At 43.0% G+C, this 23510-nt stretch overlaps 1 protein-coding gene across 6 annotated transcripts in view; it reads right to left on the reverse strand.

The window, feature by feature from the left end:
• Positions 1 to 420: 420 nt before the first annotated feature.
• Positions 421 to 23510, reverse strand: part of RBBP6 (RB binding protein 6, ubiquitin ligase) — a 28866-nt gene continuing 5776 nt past the window's right edge. The window contains exons 2-18 of one of the 6 annotated variants that reach the window (XM_085074251.1): positions 22588 to 22687; positions 20663 to 20701; positions 19989 to 20025; positions 15203 to 15247; positions 12734 to 12822; positions 12516 to 12612; positions 11830 to 11969; positions 10821 to 10993; positions 10270 to 10373; positions 9472 to 9833; positions 8556 to 8649; positions 8397 to 8475; positions 8262 to 8307; positions 6765 to 7127; positions 6317 to 6418; positions 3173 to 4918; positions 421 to 2486 (exon numbers count right to left, since the gene is read on the reverse strand). In XM_085074251.1, the coding sequence (XP_084930377.1) occupies positions 842 to 2486; positions 3173 to 4918; positions 6317 to 6418; positions 6765 to 7127; positions 8262 to 8307; positions 8397 to 8475; positions 8556 to 8649; positions 9472 to 9833; positions 10270 to 10373; positions 10821 to 10993; positions 11830 to 11969; positions 12516 to 12612; positions 12734 to 12822; positions 15203 to 15247; positions 19989 to 20025; positions 20663 to 20701; positions 22588 to 22687 (5261 nt within the window). In that variant the 3' untranslated portion in view covers positions 421 to 841. The remainder of the gene's footprint in view (positions 2487 to 3172; positions 4919 to 6316; positions 6419 to 6764; positions 7128 to 8261; positions 8308 to 8396; positions 8476 to 8555; positions 8650 to 9471; positions 9834 to 10269; positions 10374 to 10820; positions 10994 to 11829; positions 11970 to 12515; positions 12613 to 12733; positions 12823 to 15202; positions 15248 to 19988; positions 20026 to 20662; positions 20702 to 22587; positions 22688 to 23510) is intronic. The other 5 variants (XM_085074252.1, XM_085074254.1, XM_085074253.1 and 2 more) reach the window with 5 other exon arrangements.

Below are 23510 nucleotides of genomic sequence, written 5' to 3' on the forward strand. Positions count from 1 at the left end.
CTCAGCAGCCACGCGTTGTCCCCAGCTCTAAGAGGGGCTGCAGCTTTGGGGCCAAGTCCCACATTCTACCCCACAAACCCCTGGCTCCTTGGCACATGGAGCAGAACACCTCCCCCAGCACCTCCTCACCCTCCACCAGGGCAGGTCTTCCCAGTTTTTCCCAAATTAAACCCCTTTAAGTTATTTTTCCCACACAATAGTTCCCAGCAAGCTTTTTCGCTGGCACTACTGTTAGAATCCTGGAACGGTTTGAGTTGGAAGGACCTCAGTGCCCACCCAGTCCCACCCCTCTGCCCATCCCACAGGCAGGGACATCTTCCACTAGACCAGGCTGCTCCCAGCTCTGTCCAACCTGGCCTGGAACACTTCCAGGGATGCTCCCTGCTCATGTTCGACTCCCACTGGAAATCTCACATTGGGTCATTTACTGAAAACTTTTTTATTGTAATCAAAAAGTGACATAACAGGGCTGTAATGTATTCTGCATTTCACCCGCCGGTATTTGCTAACTGGTACCAGCTGCTTCTGCCAGGCAATTAAAAAAAACCCGAATGTGAAAATCTTCACAGTACAGTAAACTCCACCCAAACTAATTAACGGTGGTTAAAAAGAAGATGCCCCAGCAAAACCTTTCATGTTACATGGTCACAACTCACAATTCTGTACAAAATGTTCACTTTTATAAAGCTCTGATGTAAAAATCAAATAATCAAGCAGCAATATTTTAAGTGCAGCACAGGGTCTTTCATGTCATTATTTACAACGCTTGAAGTCGTTTACATTTTAACAAAATTCTTACAGATGACTTAGTAATTAAGTCATTTTTTCATTATCTGTCGGCTTATGTCGTGACAGATTTCACTTTTTGGTCGTCTTTCTCTTTATCTTTGCTCTTCTTCGATTTTTTCTTCTTGTGTTTGTGTTTTTGGCTCTTTTCCAATTCTGTTTCATTTCCCATGTGTTTCTTATGCTTCTTGTGTTTCTTGTGCTTCTTGTGCTTCTTCTTCTCTTTCTTCTTTTTCTTTTTCTTGCTGTCCTGACTCTCCCCTGAGCTGGCACTGCTGCTGTGGCTCCGTGTCTGGCTCTCGGAGGGGCTGTGGCTGCGGCTGCGGCTGACGCTGGGGCTGCTCTGGCTCTGGCTCCTGCCTGCCTCTGGCTGCTCAGGGGGAGCAGGGGCCACTGCCTCCTCTTTCGCCTTCTCCACAGCCTTTTCCTTCACTTCTTTGGGCGTTTTCCCCGCGGCCTCCTCGTCCTTTGCAGACACGTTGCTCTCGCTGTCGCTCTCGTTGTAGTCTGGCACGAAGGCAGCCTCGTCAGTCTCGCGGGTGAGGTCGGACGAGAGGCGCGCGGCGCTGCTCACCGGCGGCTTTGGCTTCGCCGCGCCTTTGTCGCCCTGACCCGCCACATTCTCCTTCTCCACTTTAACTTCTGGCGAGTCCTGTTTCACGGGTGGTTTATTCCCACCTGGCTCTTTCTCCTTATTGCTCTTGACTTCTGGTACATGCTTCTCTTTCTCTTTTTCTTTTTCTTTCTCTTTCTCTTTTTCTTTCTCTTTTTCTTTTTCTTTCTCTTTCTCCTTCTCCTTCTCTTTCCCCGGGTTTTTATCCGGAGGTTTGTGTTCCTCGGCAGGGCGCTTAGAGTCGTGCACAGCTTTGGGCTCCGCGGGCTTGCGCTCCCGTGGGGGGCTGTAGCTGCTCCGCTTGGCCTCTGCGGGGCCCTTTTTGGGTGGCTCCACACGCTCCTCTCTCGGTTTGCTCTTCTGCACTGCTGTGGAGTCTCTGTTCCGGGATGGGGAATCTTTCCTCCGTGCTGATTCAGCCTTCTCATCCCTGCGCTTGGAACTCGAATGCTCCCTGCTGCCATCATGGTCAGACTTCTTGTCTCGGTTGGGAGTGAAGTCCTTTGCAGTAGAGCCACGGCCACTATCATGTTTCTCTAAAGATCTGCCATCTTTGGAAGATTGAGATACAGTTTTTCCATTTCCTGGTTCAGCTGCACGTTCCGAATGCTCTTTTTCTGGCTGAATGCTGCTCTTCCTCTTCTCAGAACTGTCCTTGTCTGACAAAGAATGATCCCGGTCTTTGGTTTTGCCTTTTTCACTCGACACGGAACTTTTTGAACTCTTGGCATCGTGTTGGGCGATTTCATAGCTCGCCTCTTTTGCAGCTTTCTGTATTTTCTCCAGAGGCTCTGTCTCCTTTTCAGTGTGTTTGAGGGGGTTTGGTGCCTTTGCACTCACAGGTTTGATAACACTGGCGGGTTTTCCTACAGTTGGGGGCACCTGGGTGGTGGATTTGATATCTTCCTCTTCAGACTCAAAGTCATCTTTATCCCACTTGGACTGAGGGACCTGGATCATGATAATGACATCCTCAGCAGGAGCTGTTATGTCGTTGTTATATTCCTCCAGGGTCTTAATGACAGTTCGTTTGGTGTCTGGCTTCTCCTCAGGCTTCCTGACAGGGCTTCCCCCAGTGGAACTCGTGCTGGGAGGAAAAACACAGACATTAGTAATGGGATGCACACACAGCCAGCTTTGGGAACATTTCATAAACTGCCTTGTGTTTCAATTCTAAATTCTCAGCATTTTTCCAAAAGATGTTCAATTAAGAGAACAGACAAGAGAAAGGCTGAGTCCACTTGCTGAGATTACGAGCAATCAATTAATTTAGTATCGTGCTACTATACATTTAATTAACAAAGACACAAGATTATCAGATTGGGGACTGTCTGATCTGGTAATTCCTTCATGTCCTATTTCACCCAATGGCAGATAAATTAGATATCCATTCTTCTTTCAACATGAAAGCAAACAATTATGGAGAGGGACAGACAGCCAAAGTTTTATCCTCATGCCCCAGTGTTCTTCCTAAGAATGGACATTTTAAAAGCTTTTCACATTACCAAGACAACATCTTAAGTCTCCAACAAATGTCTTAATGTCTTAAATGTTGTGAGTTTGCATCACCAATGAACTAACCCTACTGGATTCCTGTGCAGTACAAACTGCTTGTCTTCCTTAACAACATTTGAGTTTGACCCAAGTACAGTTTCACAGGGAAGATCATGGATTATTCCCTCGTGTAGCACAAATTTAGCTGTTCCTTTCATTAGGCACCATAGCAAATTGGAGGGGGGGAGGTGGAAAGAAAGAAAACAACTGCTGAGGTACCTGGTGTAATCCACAAGAGTTGAGCTAGCACCATCAGCTGCTGTCACTTTCCTTCTTGCTTTTCCCTTTGCCTTTTCCGCTTTAACTTTGCTGCTGCTGGGCTCAGGTTTCTCCACAGCTTCTTTTCCAGGTGGCATGTTTTCTCCGCTCACAATCTTTTTTCCAGTTTCTCGGTTAAGTTTAATCTTTTTGGAGGGGTTGTTAAGAAAAGCAGCTTTATCCTTCTCTGGCGTTCGCTCTCCTTTCTCCCCCTCGGGCTCAGCCTTCCCCTTGGGTGATGTTTTCAATTCTGCTGTTTCGGGTTTAGAGGCCTTTGCCAAAGCAGCTTCATGTTCTTTATCAACCTTTTCCTCTGCTTTTCTTTTCCTTTTCTCAGGTTTGGCATCGGAAAGTTTGCTTTTCTCAGCAGGTTTTTTTGACTTATCCTCCTTGCTGGAAGGCTTCTCTGCCTTGGCTTCTTTCGGATGCTCTTTCTTTGCCTTCTCCTCCTTGGCTGGTCTGGTTTCTGGGTGATCCTTTGCCATTTTGGGGTGAGCCTTCCGTGGGGTACCAAGAGCCTTCTCATCCTTCTGAGAGGAAGAGGTTTTAACACTGTCTGTCTTTGGCAGCTCTTCCTTGACTTTTTTCACGGGAGGCTCTGTTCGAGGAGATTTTTCACGATCAGGGTCTACCTTTTCTTGGGAAGCTTTAGCTGGTTTCGCTACATTGTCTTTCTTCGGAGCAGCTGCCACTTCTACTTTCCGCTTTGTCTTCTCGATCTTTGCTTTTGGCTTATCCTTCTCTTTTTTCTCCTTTTCAGACACTGGTTTGAAAGCAATGGAATCTGCTTCCATGGGCTCATCCCTTACAGGAGTGGCATCATCCCTGCTTGGCAGCATGAACAGAGAGTCTGTTTTAGCATCTTCTGCTGGAACTGGCTCTCTTGGTTTTCTTGCTCCTTCTAACAGCTCAGTGTTGGGAAATCCTTCGTTCTCATCCCCTTTTCTTCTCTTCCGGTGTTTTTTATGTTTATTGCCTTTGCCATCTCCCAGTGGATTTTCCACCTCCTTCTCTTTTGATTTTGTAGGATCTTTGATGCCATGGCTCTCTCTCCCAGGCTTTTCAGGGTAGTTTCCAGCTATATTACGATTCCTGTGGCTCTGCCCAGCGGGATACTCCTCCCTCCGTCCCCGAGCATAGGGTGAATTCTCTCGTCTGGTCCCAGGTGGGCCAAACCTTTCTGGAGAGAAGTTCTCTCTGTTCACCGGGGGCCGCGGCTGAGCGCCCACAGCATAGCCCTTGTAAAACTTCTCGTACCACTCTCTGTAGTTCCTCTCCCACTCTCTGTATCTTTCCTTCTCAAAGGGGTCTCTAAAGTCCACAGAGCGGCCATAGTAAGCCTTCATGTCGTACGGGGGGACCTCTCTGTAGCGGTTGAAGTACTCGCGCTCGGCCTCGCCTTGCGGGACAGTCCGTTTGGTGGGGGACTGGCCTCGGAACACCGGGGAGCGCGAGCGGGAGTGGTAGCGCCGGTACGGGGGCGAGCGGGAGCGGGAGCGGTGATAACCGTGGGACCGCGAGCGGGAGCGGTAGTTGCGACTCTTCCCCTTGCCTCGTCTCTGGTACGGCGGCGAGCGCGAGTAGGAGCGGGAATGGGAGCGGCTAAAGGAGCGCGAGTAGGAGCGGGAGCGCGACGAACCTGAGCGAGACTTGGAGTAGGTGTACGAGCTTCTAGAGTAAGATGAAGCACTATAGGGAGACTTGGACCTTAAAAAAACACAACACAAAAAAAAAAAATGAAGTTAATTCCAAACGGTCACTCTCCCCAAATCTTTTCCTCCCACATTTATTTTTTCTCTCCTCTCCACATGCTTATGTCAAAGCTTCTTTCAGCTGCTGACATAAAGCTACTGCAAATTGAAGAACTTGATAACGCGTAAAAGTTTCTGCTCACAAAACAGAACAGCTGCTGCTTTGTTAGTGTCAGAACACACAGAAGGGTCAGTCTACTTCCACTCACTCTATCACATGAGCTACCAGAGCTACGGATGGATTTCAGGTGGTTACACTGGCCTCTACTGGTACTGGAACACGCACACTTGTCACTACTCAGCAACCACATGCAGTGCAAATCATTTCTGTTGCAGTAAGATGCCAGAAGAGCACGTCTGAGTGGCTACAGTGCAGAATCAGATATCGAGAAAACACTTAGCCTGAAGACAGCAAAGCCCAATGTTAAAATGCCAGCTTGGTCTAGTTAACTTCACCCTTTTTTGGGAACTTGGACAGGATGCACAATCCTAATACTGCAAAGGACCTACAGACAGGCCTGTGGAATCCACACTGCCAGGCAGGTGTCCCAACAATGTCCTGCACATCCCTCCAGCTCTAACCAAGGCAAGTGACCGCATTGCAAGAAAAATCCTATCTAAAAGCTTCTAACCTCAGTCTCTAGTCACATGCCCCAATGCCATGACTCTGGGTAAGCTCCAGACAGCATCACTAACAACTACTCCTGCCCAAGGGATTTTTGGGGACAGAAAATAGCAGATACCCTCAGGTTTTTCTTCTACTGTTTTTTAAAGAACAATTTCACATAATTCTGCATATGTTCATTAGCATCACTCCTCCTCTCCAAGTCCCTCACCAATTTCAGATTTCCTTACAAACAAATCTGAGCTTTTAATTCCCATGAAAAATTAAATAATGTCAACAGGAGAAAGCCCTCGGTTCGCAATCCACGTTCAAACATCTCATGTATACACATGAGATGGACAAAAGCAGAAATGAGGATGATTTCTCTCACCTATCTCCTCCAAAGTGCTTGGAGTGCTTGGTTGCAATCAGAATAGGGAGATGCTGAAAATCCAGCCCTTACAGCTATTCTGTCTTTGGCCTCCTCAGGGCTGTCTGGCAGTGAAGGACATCACTGCAGAGACACCTTAGCAAGACAGACCCTTAACACTCCTTAGCACCTTGCTGCCCAATGCTAATTCAGTCACCTGCAACCTCTGCCACACGGGAGCCAATAACCTGCATATGATACTCCTGTCACTGCTCATCCCTCAGTCATCCAGTCCATCTAACGACAGGGAGGTGGAGTGAAACTCCTCCTGATTCCTCTAGACAATCTGCTTCTCCATTACGGACATGTAAAGCAGTTACCTGGAAAACGAACGCCTACGCTCCTTTTGAATCTTTTTATATTCCATCAATTCCTTAGCAAAATCATTTGTAAACTCATCAAGTTTGGACTTTTTCTTTTCCCTGTTAAAATAAGTTTGACCTTTATTACAATTATAGTTTGACCTTTATTACAAAAGACATCAAGAAACAAAACATGGCCAATACGAGAAAATGTTTACTGCATGCAATGCAAAAGGTGAACAACCTATTTAAGCAAAAACAGTTCCTACAAGTTTTAGGAAAAGTTTTAGAATTACATTTGTCTTGGTTTAGCTTTGCATATTTACCATCTGCAATGAAAAAGTATATTGGAAGAACACTATGTCACTTTTGCTTAGGTCAGATGCACTTTAGTGTAACTGCAGTCCAATACGCTCCCCCGATACAGACATGAAAACAAGGCAATGTTAGCGAGCCAAATACTTACTCCTCTTTAAGCCTCCGTTGCTCTCTGTAAAACTCCTCCCTAGAGAGAGGAGGTGCTTGTGTCGTTGGGATGGTGTTTGAATGAGCCGCTGGCACTGCTGTTGGGACCCAAGCTGATGACATGTTTGCAGGAGCTGGGGGATATCCGGGAGGGGGGACAGTGTACCCAGCGGATGGAGGCTGCCCAGGTGGAAACTGAGGAGGAAACTGTGGTGGTGGTACCCCCGGAGGAAGAGGAAGTGCATGGGGTGGTGGAGGATACAAGGGAGGTGGAGGCACAGGCACAAAGACTGGTGCTGATGCTGGCAGTGATGGGGCCTGAGTCCTTTGGGCACGGTCACTGTGCGGGCGTCCTCGATTTGAACTTTAAAGAAACCCAAAAACACGTGTCACTGTTTGTCACAGCCTGCCCTGAGCGTACAGAGGAAAGCGAAGCGGCAGCACGGCGGGAGCACTCCTGGTTCTCACTGGTCTCCGGCTTTCTGTTCACTCGAGACTACACTCAGTCCTGGAGCCTCGCACTTGGCTTGCACATCCTGGCCCCAGCAGCTCCCTCAGCCTTCTCTCCTTACACTCAGCTTTGGGGCTGTGGGTGAGGCTGCCACGAGACCCCCATCTCCCACGAGCCAAGCACCCACCGCTGCTCTGCCCCTCCTGGACACGCATTGAGCTCCGCACTCCCGAGCTTCCAAGCACTGCGCAGCAATTAACTCACCTCTCAGAACTCTCCTAACCTCTCTCACATTTGCTTCCTGAGCTCCTGCCTCAGGATGTATTTGGCCTGGTCTTGTCTTTGAATTGTTTTTTTTCCTTGTTTAGTGGATTTGAGATTTTAGAGAATCTGGGGGATGGATCCTGGATTTTGTTTTGATTTATCTTTAAGACTTTATAAAAACAATGACCCTTACAACCTGGCTGTAACAAATGTAACAAATCTCTAACAAATGAAGGACTGATCTGACACTTCAATAACAGATAAACAGGCTCCTCTCTCCAATGAGAAAAAGCAGCTTGGCACTTTGAGATGACTAAACTGCAGAAATACAAAACTGTCATAAAAATAACAGCCTCTAATTTTTCAATAATTTGCTCAATCAGTATCAACTAAGTTCTTAGAGAAAGAATGTTGGAGGCTGATTTCTACTGGGAAATCAATTTCTTCAGCCCTATTCAGTCAGTAATCAAAAGGGTGCTTTTCCATCTGATCTTTTAATTACGTTTAATTTTTATATGTAATTTTGGTTTCCTCAAAAAGCGTTCATTATTTAGAATCTTCTTTTCAATTATGTACTGAAGTTTTATTTTAAAATAATTTTACGGTAAGCACAGGTCCCCTTTGTTAAAGCTAATTTAAATTAAGCCACTTGAAAATTAATTACCACTTGTATTCTCCACAACTATTATTTCATTATAAATCAGCTGTTGTCTAAGTGCTGTGTTACAGACTAATTTAACTGGTTACAACTAGTAATACATTGATTTTCTCTTGAATACTTACAGTTCCCAGCCTGGCCTGCGAAGTGCACCAGCTCTCATTGGATGACCTACAGCATCAGGGACAGGAAAAAAAAATCCCAGTAAGTTTATCTGAAGACAATTTTTTAGAACAAATTCTATAGTTCTAGTTCCTTACCAGTTGTGGGTATTGATTGTCCTTGAGGGCCCAGAAGACTTGGTATCGCTGGTTGTCTCAGCACAGGAACCTGATAGCCCTTGGGAATAAATGCAAACAGTCACAAAATAAGCTCTACTAGAAAATAAGAATCACTGCATGTGTTGAAATAAAATTTACCTTCTCTTCCAACAAACTGCTGATTGACAAAGGGGAAGATTTGGAAAGCTCAGCAGCGGTCATCAGAGCAGGAGGCAAAACAGCATCAGCATCTCTACAAAAACCACACATTTTTATTATTGAAACACTGCTTTGAAGTGAAATATAATATATATTTTTAAATATGAAGTCCAAGGTGAGAAAAGGCTTATTTCACTAAATGAAAAAAATATTTTAAAATAATCTTCAGCAGATTTACAGCTGTGAAGTTGGCAGGCTACAGAGGAAGCACTGCTGAGGAGTCTGTTTGGATATTGGCATTTAGAGAGGAAGCTCTCTGGAAAAATATTTGATTAAGCACCACTTGAAAGGATGAGAATCCATATAACCCATGCACTGAACCTCAGCTTTCCAAGATGCAAGAACTGAAATTCTATTAGAAAATGTTTCTGTGCTAGTTCAGAGGCTGCCCTGGAGGCTCCTCTGAATTGTGATCCTTGTATTGACAGCACAGCTGAGCCTGGCAGCCCTCTGGACACAGTGGCTCTGTGCATCCAAGGCAGCAAGGTTAAAGGATATAACCTAAACACTGGTGCACATTTCTGCATGAAAATATTATTTTTTCAGTACTGAAGAGAAATTAATGAGACATTAAGGTCTGATGGAACTAAATGGCTACTCTAGGAATGGCTGGCCACTTCAAATAAAAACCAGTCCCTCCTTCAGGGTAAACCTGTGCCAAATGACTGCTAAGGGAACCAAACAGAAATACTGACAAGAAAATCCTTGCATGAGGTACACATTCCACTTAGCAAGTGTCCCCATTGCAAGTAAAAACAAACCCATGACTTCCACAATGACCAGCAGCTGTCACTAATCATACATAAGGTCCTAGTTTTGGTTTTTTATATTCCTGTTGATCTTCAGATTTCCTTACCGAAAAGGTCCATCTGGCTTTTCCCCACGGAGAGAGAGGGACACTGCTGGAGGGAGATCAGAGACAACCACAGAAGACGGATTCACCGGCAGCCCAGCTGCCATGGACGGTCCAGGGCCCAGGGATGAGAGGGCAGAGCGGGAAGCTAGGGAGGCCAGCGGCATCATGAGTGGATCCTGCTGCCTGGCCATGGCTGGCCGCATCAGCGGCTGCAGGTTGCGTGTGATCGTTTGCCGCATCAGGGGGGGTGGTGGTGGAGGTGGTGGTGGTGGCAGCTGCTGCTGCTGCTGCTGCTGTTGCTGCTGCTGAATCTTACGGAGCCTTTTCGTGTAGCCCGTTTCGTTTTTGAAGTTGTTCACAGCCTAGAGGTAGGGAAATGTTTGAAAAGGTGGTAACAAACTTCAGTAGAAATATGGACTAAAGCTTCATTAGAGGAAACTCACTCCATTCCTGTAAGTGCTAATAATCCTAAACCCAACCAACACACAGCTAAGAGCACATCCCATGAAACTCTGGTATCAAAGACTGGTACCTCAGAGTGTCTGGAGTAAAAGTATTTTGCTGTTAACACCCAGTCTGAAAGTGAGAACATCCCATTAAACACAAGTGTATCCTGAATTTGCCAGATTGTCTCTAATAAGCCATAGGCTTCTGTAAGAACAGATGATGTATTTGAAAAGTAAATTTAGCCTTGCTTAGTTCAGCCTTGCATAAGGAGATCTAAACTAGTATTTTTTAACTATCTATTTTACAAACAGATTTTTCTAACAAAGAGTTCAGCTAAAGTTGCCACGTTACCTGGCGCAGAAACTTGTTGGCGATTAAAGCATCAGGAGAAACATCTGTCTGATGGCAGGTAGGGCACGTGTGTTCCTCGGACTCCAGCAGTGCTGTTCTAATACCTGGGAATAATCAGAATATCAAAGTAGCTTTTAGCCAAACTAAGTGAACTTTTTTGGTTTTCATTAATTACAAAAACAAACATATGATTAATGGGGAAATATGGTCTTGAATGAAAAGCATGAAGCTATAAATTTTCAATAGTGAAAAAAATTGGCAGAGGAACAGGTTGCCCAGAGAAGCTGTGGCATCCCTGGAAGTGTCCAAGGCCAGGCTTGGACTCCCCTCATCTTCCTCCTCCTGTAGGTAAAGAGGATTTAACTAGATACTTAAGAAGGGAAAAAAGCTTTCTGCCTTTTTTTCCACCATCTACACAAGAGTCTTTTGCTGTTCAGGACACACTGAAGTATTCAACAGAACTAACACAGCAATTTCCTTATTTCCTATTTCTACTCTCAAGAAGATAAAATTTGATGTTTGGAATTAACAAACCTGGCAGTAACACTTACATTCATCACAGTAACTGTTTCCACAGCAGGGAATAACAACCGCATCCGTCATTATATCCTTACAGATGAGACACAACAGCTCATCTGGAATAGGATCATCTTCTTCTGAGGAGGAAGATGGCTCCTCAGGTAGGAAGGGAGGCTTCTCCTTCTTTCCTATAGCATAAGCTTCCCTAGAGGTAGGGTGGGGAAAGCAAAAGAAAAACATTAAACTCTTCCAAGCTTTCAATTTTATCAAAGAAGGATAATATGTGGGATTCTTCTCCCTCTCCATCAGCCTTCCTAAACACAGCTGTTCAGTTTAAACTACTTTTCTACAGCCCTAACACAAGAAGAGTGAAGTATTCTCCTGCAGAACTATCCCTTTCATTGGATCAACCAAGAAATCAGTTCAGACTAGAAAAGTATTTGATAGCTCATATCAGATGAAATAAATCCTAGCTCTCCTTTGCCAGAGGCTAAATGTAAATTGGAGGCTCAGGATAAAGCTGCTCTCCCAGTAATTACATTTTCTAACTGAAAGGAGTTTGTGTTACAGCTTCCAAAAAAGGACTTCCAGGAGAGAAAACCAGATGGGCTACCACGTGTGTTTTAGAACAGCCACTGTGCTCAAGACACACAAGTGTTTTCTTGGTTTATAGCAACAGGAAAACTTGCTTCACATCTGAGGGAGGAAATCACAGTCCAACAGCTACTTTCTTACATTTTACACCAAACCTTTAAAAGACAAACCAGAGGCAAATGAGGTCCCTGAGAGAACAATCCCAATTGCAATGTGCAGAAATAGTCTCAGCACACCCCACATTTAACCAGCTCCCAGGGGCATGAGCAGCAGGACCCCCTATTTCAACGTTAGGCAGCAGCATGGATTTTAAAGTTAAGATGCAACGCCAATGCTTCCTCCTTGCAATTCCAGATGCTGACCAATATGGCTGCACTGCCACTCACGCATTTCTGCCTGTTTTCTCTCATTCCATTTTTGGATCAGTCCAGCCAATCCCATACTTACGCATCTATGGTTGGAATTGCATATTTCCCAGTGTTGGTCAGCATAGCACCCTTTGTGTTGGGGTCCTTCACCTCCATCATAAAACTTCTTGGAATTCCTGTGCTTTTTTTAATTCTGGGAACAGACTCGAAATTTTTGTCCTGTTAAGAAATGCAGATATATCTCAGGGCCCACACAAAAAATAAGATTTCAATGACTATTTTAAGCACTAAAGCCTTTAACCTTCTCCTCTTACCTAGCATAAGGGTTGTTGGACTACAATACCCTTTTCCCTAAATGAATGCAGCCAGGGTGTTCCAGAGGCTGAAGCAATGTTTTGAACTCATTCTTTGGCTTAACTGCAGGTTACTTAAGGATGAAATCCCCCAAACCTGCTCTCCTCCAAAGGGCAGTTCAGAGGGAGCTGGATTCAGAGCTTAGAGAAACTTATTTTGAGATATATCAAGCTATACACAGGGGATCACAGAGAAAGATTTATGGGAATATTTAGTGCCTGTGACCTAGCGAAAATTTTACATTTATAATTCCAGGTTTTTCTTGAATCCAAAGGGTTTTGCAACACTGCTATGTAACCTCTGTATTTCACACCAAAAGCAACAGTTCTTACTGGGAGTATAAATGCTTTTGTTATGTAACTCTCCATGTAAAAATGAAAAACTGAGCACCCCCAATCCCCCAGATCTTACCCCATTCGTTGGACAGTTCTTTATGTAGTGGCCGGGTTTGCCACAGCGAAAACAGGTGTACGAGGGTGGAGGTGGCCCAACGGGTTTCTTCATGTAACTACAAGTTTTTGGGGAAAAAAAAGAAAAAGAGATTCATGTGTCTCTCTTGTTTAAAACAAACCATCTCTACAATTTTTACATTAACTTTAAAAGAACAAGTTTACATTAGCAACACTTACTTGACTGGATCATATTCATGGCCAGACTGTGTCATCATAGCTTTTATTTTATCCTCCTCGGAAGCATTGGCTTCAGCCAGATTGGCAGTCTGTGCAACAGGTAATTATTTGACACACACATTAGAAACACATTTAAGCCCACACAGCCCAAGACAACACCACTCATCCAATCCTGTAAAGAGCAGAACTACACTAGCTGAGCTTGCATGAGAGCAGCTGCTTATACCAAACAGATTTGTGCTGAAGATGGTCTGGGGAGTCCTTATGCCATGACATGATGTTTATGTGCCTGAGAACCTACTAGAAAAGAGCACTCTTGGGCACTCAAACCTTAGGCTCTGTTTGTACCTTACAGCAAGACTTGTGTAACCAATCCAATTTTCTTCAGAGGACTGAAGCTATGTGTAGATAAACCACAATACTCAGTATTTTTACACTGATTTTTAAGCTCCAGACTATATGCTGGAGAAGCTCTCCACTGGACATGGAATTAAGATGGATACAAGCAGCATTATTTACATTTTGCAGTATTAAAAGGACACAGAACTGCAGAGGTGGGGCAGTTAGGTTTGCTTGCTGAAACTCAGCTTCAGAGACAGAAGTATTAAAAGGACTCAAGCCTTTTACAATCCCTCAGCAAGGTAAAAGATTCTTTTCAGCAGAAATTTGCCCATCAGGAGCTGCAGGCACTCCAAACTGCACGTTCCTCCCTACTAACTTCTTCCTGTGAAGTGATTTAACTACAGTGAACGCAACTTGCAGTTTTTTCCAGTTGACTATGTCCTTTTAACACACAAATTGTAATATAAACCTTCTGCACAACTAGATCTTCAAATTACTGAAGCCAGCTGATTTTAAGTCATATTTGTTCAAATGTTTTTATTACACACTAGCCCAGATACAAGCAGGGTCTAAGGGAGTGACTGTAAATGACTTGGGCCTTCAAGCACCTATCACTCAGCTCAAGCACTCATGGTCTGGTTTTGTATGCATTCATTCACAAAAGCAACCAACTAGTTTTAACATTTTATTAAATGGTTGTTTCATATACACAGTTTTTTCTCCATAGTAACAGAATCCGGATCGCCAGCTATGAAATCATTTCCATTAACAGTTACAGAAAGCTTTACAGATAATACTTGACTAATTTGTTTGAACCCAAACAGTTTACAAAACACGTCCAAAAGCCACAAGACATTAGTAGGAATAGACCAAAATTCAAATATGGCATTTCATACATAGTAATAATCACCAGAGAACTGTTAACACATTGCCTCCGTGCTGAGCCAGGCTGCACTAGAGTGGTTAGAGGGAGTAACAGTGCTGAGCCGCTTGTGTCACCTTTCTGCATTTTTCTGAAATACTTAAATTTCCTCAAAAGCTTAAATGTGTACCCACACCCCTTGGACACTTTGCACATTTTAGAATAAAACTTCACATGAGGTTACAGACCCGTGGACACGTTTAGGGACAGCACTAATGGGGACCAATTCTTTTGGTGGCTACCTTGCAAACTAGAGTTATTTATATATATAGATATTTTATTTTTTTTTTGCCAAATGTACACAATTTAATTTCTGTAGTGAACAGGGGAAAAGTTACCAGTGGGAAGAGATTTCTTTTTATTAGAAATGAACTCCAGCCTTTATTTGGAGGACAAAGAAGTAGCTGCTGTGCCTCAGGCCCTGCCTACTCTACTGCCTGTAGCTTTAGGGACTGGTGGTTGAGCACTCGCCTGTCCACACAGTGCAGTCACTAGTGCTTTCCCAGACAAATTACACATTGGTGAGCAAAAATGCAAGCAGTTCCCGAGCAAAACATGGCATTACAACAGTTTCAGAAGGTCACAGCTGCTCAGATGCCACACATACACATTGGTATATTCCTATAAACAATGAGGTACAGTTACACAATTTCCACAGTCTGCGTTCAAACAAATTAGATCGGGTTGTCCACTGATCCCAGAATTTATGGAATTGAGCAGCGTTCAGAGAATGGGTCTGTAACTATGACTAGGGATTCAAAAATAGCCATGCAATTAATTGTCCATGGTACAGAACCGCTTCTCTTGTGGCTGGTCACACCCCCCTGGAATGTCCGTAACTTACAGCCAATTAAATTCTTCTGCACAAACTGGGTTAGTTTCCAACGCAAAATTAATGAAACGTATGAAAAACGGTAAAACAGCTTCTGAAGAGCTTCTTCTTTGTGTCTTGAGGATGAGTAATACTGCAACATTATGTTGAGGCTGATAAGGTACTCCCCTTCTATCTTCCCAAACTGGGAACTACTCTTTACAGGATAGTATAAAAATATACACACAATTTGAAGTTGAAATAAATACTTTAAGTTATTAAAAATTAAAGGGGATTTTCCAATTACAACAGTTAGCCACCTATAGATCACAGTATCAATTTAAAAATAGGAAGCAAACACTTTTTAAAGTATTTGACAAGAATATATATATACCTTAGTAAGCTGGGCCAGAGAAATAGATGCAGAAGAGTCATCAATCTGTTCACAAAAAATTAAACACATATTCAAGTTCTACAGTCAAAACACAGCAATAGATAACCTCTACTATAGTCTGAATGTCTGCACTATATCCCCCTGAGTGTCACCCAGAGGCAATCCCAACCCGGTGTAATTTGTATTTACTCAAAACAAAGTCCAAATCTATGATGGCTTAAGAGAATCTACGTGCTTATGAAAAGAAATGAAAATAATCAGCCCCACTGGAGATCTACTTATTGCTAAGAATATCTCAGAGAGGGACCTCTTTCAAAAGGGTAAGGAAGCTGTCCATTTTTAGCTAAAAAGGATTAAAAAAAAAAAGTTTAATTAATTGAGGAAGAAGTGCCACTTCAGATAACTTAATATTAGTGTAGCTTGTAAATGAATCAGTGAATGTCTCATAATTTCTAAATGCACATGGTGATGATTTTGTGGACCCACAGATGCCTGTCAAAATGAAGGTCAGGCCCAGCAGCCCCCAAACACACACTCTGCCCCTCCTGTCAGTACCCAAATAAACCCAGATAAAAGCCAATCTGCCAGATAAAATAAACCCAGATAAAAGGCAATAAAAGCAATCACAACCTGCCACTTTTTCACTGGAAAAAATCCAACAGCTTAAATCATTTACATAAAGGTGTTTATAATGACTGAGTAGACTATAAAAGTTGAGAAAAGTGATTTCTTGTATGTTATTAGACCACAGGCCCTACTATCCAAATCAATTTGTAAAGTGTGAGAATTTAGATTATTTCTTGCAATCAGACCAAACCTGATCTTTAATAGCAGCCTGGTGCTAAATGAACAAAAGAAAGTGAAAAGCATACTCTTGATAATGAAAACATGGTTTCAGAGCACAAGACTGGATTTTTTGTCTCCATTTTTCTCCTCTCAGCTGCCTATGGAACAGCTCTCAGGAATGAAGTCCCCAGGCTAGAAGCCGGAGAACTAGTGCTGAAGAGCAGTTTTGCCACTAGTAAAAAGGTTAACTCCATCTAGTTCCTTCTGCAGTATATTGAATTATATCATGCCATGAGCAGCACTTGAGCTAGCACAACAGTACCAGAAAGACACTCGAATCACTGCTTATTACAACTAAATTGCTCAAAAATGTGGAATAAAATTTCACAATGTGAACTGAACAGCTCTCCAAGAGGTCACTAAACAGGCCAGCAAAGAGATGAAAACCTTTCTTGTCCTTTACTACCTAATGTAGTGGAGAATTCAAGGGAACAGTTTTAGCAGTCTGGGAAAAGGTATCTATCTCCATGCACACGATGATTTCTCACACCAGTAAGTTGTTTCTCTTCTGTGTTTTCAGGAAAGCACATACAGCATTCCTGTATTACTGACTAAAGAGCTCTTGAAAATGTCTTTGAAGAGGAACACAGATATCTAGACAAAAAGACCTTCATTCCACTGCAAGTCTTACCACTAAATTTACCTTTCCTTCTTTCCAGAACGCTCTGTACCTAGTTGTGCTCAAAAAGAGGTCTGGACAGGCATTTTGAAGCTTCATGCTCCATATGCCACACTTTTACACGTGAAAAAGCAGGCCAGTGTTCTCTCAGGGCAAGCACAGCTATAATTTTGTGGTTTTTCAGAAACAAACAAGAAACTAGGAAAGCTCTGGTGTTAAATGCTCTGGTACTGACTAGGAACTGAAACAACAGCTAATGAACTATTAAGTCTTTCCTCTATTTTTTTGGGAAGCTGCTATTATTTGGCTCGCAGGCAACAGTCTAATTTCTTAAAGGAGGTAATACTGAACAGTTACCAAAAGCAGCAAACAGATAATTAATGTACTCTTCAGTGCATTTGCCCATGGCCATCTTTCCATGATCCTACATTTTTGCCTATTTTTTCCTTTCAAATTTCTGCTAAAGTATTTCCTGGCAGTCCTTCAGAACAGTGAAGCAGAAACAACATCTCCATGAAATTGTATGCAACCCTAAGATTACACAGCAGAATTATTAACTAAAACCTAAAAAACCCCAGAAAAATAACCCCAAAACCCTAAACTCAACAGTCAGTGTTTTAACTCCTATGGCATGCAGCAGACAGCAAAGAAACTAACATGAAGCCAGGTGGGCAAGGGGGCAGAAAAGAGGAGGAAAAGGCTGATCTCACTACTGGAGTCCTCCACTGAAATTACAGGGCTTTCCCCAAACCCAGGAGCTTGGCTACACTGCAAGTTCAGCCAGGAAGGCTCCCAGTTGTGCCTGATGGTGCTAAACCAACAAGCACAGCTCGGCCCTTCTGCAGCCTCCAAGGACAAAGCTCAGCCTGAGAGCCTGCAAGGTACTGAGACACCAACCCTAAAGCAGAAAGGCCCCAAGCCTTGGCTGTGCCAAGAGCAGCACACATTGCCAAGGGTGGAATGGCAGCTGGCAGAAGAGTATGACAATGAGAAATGCAAAAGAGAAGCTTTTGTGCATCCTTTGAAAAATGAAATCTTAACTGAATTTAACGTTGCAGCTTTACTCTGCATCAATAACTGACAAGATTCCTAGTGATTTACTCCAACTACATCAAGACCCAGCTTCTGTTCTGAAATACATGCAGAAGTATCTGTATTTTAAAAAAAACAACAGGGCAATCAACCCCCCCACACCACGACCTGAGCTAGCTTTAAGAATCAACTATTTGTGTCTCCAGCCCCAGAAGCTGCTGAGGCTGCAGGGCTTTTCCAGTGAGACAGAGAGGACCTGTACAGAGGGATGCAAGGCTTCCACCCTCCCAGGCCAAGGACAGTTGGAGCATGCCAGGGAATGTCTTGGCTTTGCCTTTCCTCTCCTGCTGTTGGTTCTCTCTCACACTAAGTCTTCCCTCCCACTCCGGGATTTTTCCTTTTTTCCATTTGACACATCTACATTAGCTTATGGTTAAGATGCTACTGAGCAATGTAATACAGACATGCCAGGGAACACACGAGGCTAAAAGAATGTTAACTTTATTTATGAACATGTGGTTTGTGTTTATACACATGCTAGTAAACAAAAAGAAAAATAACCGTTTTCAAGAAATAAAAACCCATCTGAATTAGATCAAATACTATAAACGTGGTTTACATAAATGCATTACATTAACTGCTAGGGTCACTGGGCCAGTTCAACTAACTCCAACTCACAATGAGAGGTGTGGTTTACATAAATGCATTACATTAACTGCTAGCGTCACTGGGCCAGTTCAACTAACTCCAACTCACAGTGAGAGGCATTCATCTCCAAAAGGAATTTCAATCAATCAGCAATAGAATTATGGATGTTACATTTAGTGGTTTTAGACCTACACACGGCAAGTTTTCAATTTGAGGTTGATTGTTCCCATGGGAACCAGAGGCTGTATTCTTCCCAGACCACAGCCCCAGAGTTCAGGAATTTCTAGATTAAGTTATCCTAATAGCTGATCAAGTGATCAGAACCAATGATCCAGGGTTAGTGTAATGCCTCATACCAGTCTAGTGAAGGAGAAGCAGTTATACTTAAAATAAAGATGAAAAATAAACCCCACCAAATCGTACTTTGATACTCTAAGGACTATTGGAAAAGCATAGTTCCACACAGTACTGACCCAAGTGGCACACCAAGATCTAGCCCATCACCAGACACGGATTTCCGTGTGGGATTATATGTTAGCAGCGTTTGGAACAACAGCGTTTGCAAACCTGAAGGAAAATGCTGCCCCTTTTCCAAATGTGAATTCCAAGTGGTGGTATACTAAAGAAAGGCTTAACCTTTGGGAATTATAGCAGCAGCCAACCCTGGAGTTTCCCAGATCCAAAAACATGCTGCAGGCAGAAGTTAAAAACAGTGACAGGGATTTCACTCCCAAACGCCCCAGGCTCTAACTTGGTGCCAATATTTGTGTTACATATTGTCATTTGCAGACAAACTGTTGAACTAAACTGCTTCACCAGATAAAGGGGAGAGATCAAATGCAGAACTTTAGAATACCACTCTGTGTAGCAGCGATATTGAAATTCACGTTAGGCTATTAAAGACATTTCCATACTCAGAGGGGCCCAAACAATATCACTTCAATTATACAGTTTTAGGAACAAATACCCAAATATTTAAGGAGACGAGAAGGAATCATTTAGCTGCACAGAACTGTCCTGAAAACATCTGGGATGTGCTGGATTTGGTATTTGTTTGAACCCCCAAGTCCAAAGTAAGGAACAGCACCAAGTTTCACAATAATGGTTTCTCAGTGGTTTTTGATAACATTTTCAAAAACCATTAGGCAAAAAAAAAGGTATTTTAAAACAAAAGCTAAGTGATACAATGTGAAAATGGCAAAAAATACACTCCAAACAGTTTTTATTGCAAGAAACAAAAAGCACACAACAACCTATACAAACATACATATCACTAGCTATAGACAGACAGATGTAGAACATGGCACCATGTTCAGTGTGCAAACCTTGAGCCTACAGGATCTGGAAACGATCATACATTATCTGTACAACACAGAGTCATACAGGAGAGATTCTGGCATATTCAATATGAAATACAATGCATTACTAGGCACAAATACCAATATTCACATTAGAACTCTGCAAATGATGGCATTACCCAGTTTTTACTATGCTCAATCAAATACAATGTATTTACAACATACACTAGGTTTTACTGGAAAATATATTAAGTTAATGTTTGGCAAACTAATAAAAGGCTGCATGGTTTAGAATTAAGTGCAGTGTGTAGGAAAAAAAGTGTGAGATTGTGTTTTTACATACTGCTTTTGATGTTCCACTCACTGGCTCACTTCGACTTCTAGAAGAAGAAATAAAGGTGATCAGAATTTAAAACAAATCACTTGTAACCAACACAAAGATTCCAGAACCTGAACATCACAACATTATGCTCCAATACTCTAGTGAACATGGACATTTATTTATAACATAAACTGTTCTCTCTTGATACATTCAGTGCAACTAAAAAAGCCCCCCAAATCACATTTCTACATTGTCACAAATTACTCTAGACTTACAGACCTAGAACACAACAGTGCAAGAGAAAGTCCTCAGACATTCTGCCTCTGCTCTCCAAGTATCAAACCCATGAAGTCTGTACTAGAGTTCTGTGTTCTTAAATAATCAGTCACTGAAGCATGGGGCAGCTTTGGCCAACAAGTACATCCCTGGTATCACACACAGGTATCAGGTACAGGGCTTCGGTGTCTATGAAAGAACAGTGATAATCTACAAGTGCAAGTTTGCTCAAGTGAAAAACACAGTCACATGACAAAGGGGGAACACAACAGTGTCAGCAGCACATCTCTACAACAGTGTTTCTCTGTGGAAGCCCAAGCACTGCGTTCAGAGATCTACTACAGTTAGCCATCAAAGTGCCAAAATATTAAACATGTTACATATGCTATATTGACTAAAAATAGTAGTAGAAATGTCACCTGAAAGTAGTTTCTAGGATTTTGTGCGATTTAGGAGTCCTGTGACAAAAAAAAAGGTCTTAATTGCCAGAATTTGCTATAAGATAATCTTGAAAATGCTACAGTATTTTAGGAAATATGTATTACATTTGAAAACTTGCTGAGATTCCACATACTCGTTGGTCTGTACCTGCATGCTCCTCATCATGAATCACACATGCAGCCACTGAGAGAGTTAACAAACAATCCATGCATCATCCAAAGAGTCCCATGAGCAGAAGCAATGCAAAGGCTGCTGGGGAATTTACATGCCAAAGGAAAGGCTCAGCTTCCTGCCACTGCTAAACCCCTCCAGGCTCCCAATTATACCTCCTGCAGATGAGGAAGTACACAGAAGTACTCTGGACTACCACACAATAGTTGTTTCAACCACCTACTGCAAGGTGAGTAATGCCTTTTTGAAAGCCTCTGCACCATTCCAGCAGACATTCCCCATCCTCAAACATTAACCACCCTACCAGTGGGTTCTGCAGTGTTTCCAGCTGACAAAGAGAAAGCTCATCTGCCTGGTTAATTTTCAACTCTACCACAGCAGTGCTGTTCTTCCCTGATCCCCCCACACCAGCACTGATGGAATCTTTGAAGCCAGCTTTGATTCTCTGGAGGGCTTTACAACACCAGGTGAGGTGCACTGACAGGACAGGACTCAGCATATATTGAAATGAATCTCCAAAGCAAGGCCGTGTTTACAGGCACCATGCTGTGGGTGCAGAATCTGGAGGGAGAGCCTGGAAGCACTGCACCAGCTCCTGCAGTAACATGCCCCAAGGTTACATGCAGAGCCACATCCATACAGGGTTTTTTGCTTGCAAATAGTTCATGGGTACCAGGATGTTGATGTATTGTTTGTTCAAGACACACTAACTCCTCAGGGTACTTTATTTACTGAGAACCAACATTAGAAAGACATGGCAAAACCACAAACTAGTATCTCCTGCTGGTGGTGGAAAGGCATGGCTTTTAGGAGGCTGAAAAACATGCCCATTTCAACAGAACTGATGTAGTTATCACAGATCTGGACTGTATGAAGACACCACTGCAGCAATAATCCTGTAGTCAGGATTGCATTTGAGTATCTGTGATTTTAATCAATATTGAGGACAGAGAATCAGGTATAAACCTTAAGAATACAGAATTAAAACCTGGAGCACAGATCCCAGCTTGGGTACAGACAGACTCAGAAAGGTAACTACTACATTTGGTAATGTGCTAAACTACTTCTGAGATTTGAGTTTGGACAGGATTAACTAATTCTTTCACGCTACTTGCACAAAGCCAGTACCCTTTAGGGTATGGTTCTTTTTCTCTTGCCTCAGATACTGTCTTTAGGAAACGCACAGGAATCACTTAGGAATGAGACTTGTTTGCAAGGTTCACCAGCTGGCAACCCCTGGCCTTTCCTCTACAACTACTTCACAATCCCCCAGATCTGAGGCAGAAAAATGCCTGCTACATCCTGTGCTGCCTCCCACAAACACAGGCAATAGTCAAACACCCAGAATCAGGCTCTCCTGAGATGGGAACAATCGCTAAGTTCAAACTACAATGCAGACCTGTCTTTATTAAAAGAGCAGACACATATAATAAGGAATCTCCCCATGTAGAGGAAATAAGATCTACACTTGGATCTCAGAAAAATAAGCCCCAAAACAAATTCAATAGAATCATCTCAAAAGTTACCATTGCTGGTGTCTGAACAAGGTGTCCCAGCAGAGCTCAACATCTAAGTCTCCTTTGGGACAGCCACATTAAAATCTACCCCATGACAACAAACGCCAGCAGCAGTTTAACAATCAAGACATAACCCGAGTGCCTCTGTAACTGCTGTCAGGAACAAGGTGGGCACACTGACCCCTCCCAAAGAAGCCAATGTTTGCAGTACTTACATAACGTATGTTTTGCTGGTAGCTTTAACTCCTCCAATGGGGATTCTCCTCACAATCACCGATGAATTCTTGGGAATCAGGGCACTATCATCGGTGTATTCTGGAAACATCAATACAGAAAAAACATTAGTCAGTTTGTAGGAATGTATTTAATATGTAATTGCAGAGCACTTTTGAGAATCCCTTTACAGATCTAAAAGCAAAATTTTATACATAACATTGGGCTTTCATCCTCTCAACACACCAACAGCACTTGACAAGGAATCTTCAGGTTTGATAATCAAACACAAGCTGCACGATCTTTTTCAGTGTTTAAAGTTAGAGTGCCAAGAGCAAAATGGTTTCAAATGACACTAAAGCAGAGTCTGATAATGCATGAGGTTCTTCCCTGATCTATTTTAAGTTGGTTTTGCTTCTATCTGGCTATGAAACCAAGAGATCTCTGGAAAAAAAAAATCGAACCACAGCCAAGCCTCACCTGCATGAAACAGATTCTGAAGTCTGTGACTGCTTGCCCTGAACAAACCAGGCACTGGCTAAAGTAGGAAACTCTGCACCAATGCTTTCAGTGTATTAAGTACACCTGACTCCCTTCTGCCGCCGTGCTCAGGCCTGGCAGAGCAGCAGAGCCACCAGCTCTATGCTTGGAGCTGCACTACCCCCAGCCATGCTGGGCAGCTGCTCAGGGCCTGACAGAGAAAAGTAACCAAAAGAAACTGGCAGCACTGGAGTTTGGAGCACAGAAACTTGGGGTTCTGAGCTTGCTTTCACAAGCAGGGCAGAAGTGGCTCAAATTCAAGTGGTACCTCCCCCCTTCACTGGATGGTACCACCATCCAGTCTGAATTAACCAAAGGGATACAAATTCTTTCCATTCCCTTTCTGTAGAGAAGAGAGACTCAAATGAAATGACTTCTGAAGGCA

This window comes from Lichenostomus cassidix, chromosome 14 (genome assembly GCF_008360975.1).
Source record: "Lichenostomus cassidix isolate B80296 chromosome 14, HeHo_3.0, whole genome shotgun sequence".
Classification (NCBI taxonomy): Eukaryota; Metazoa; Chordata; class Aves; order Passeriformes; family Meliphagidae; genus Lichenostomus; species Lichenostomus cassidix.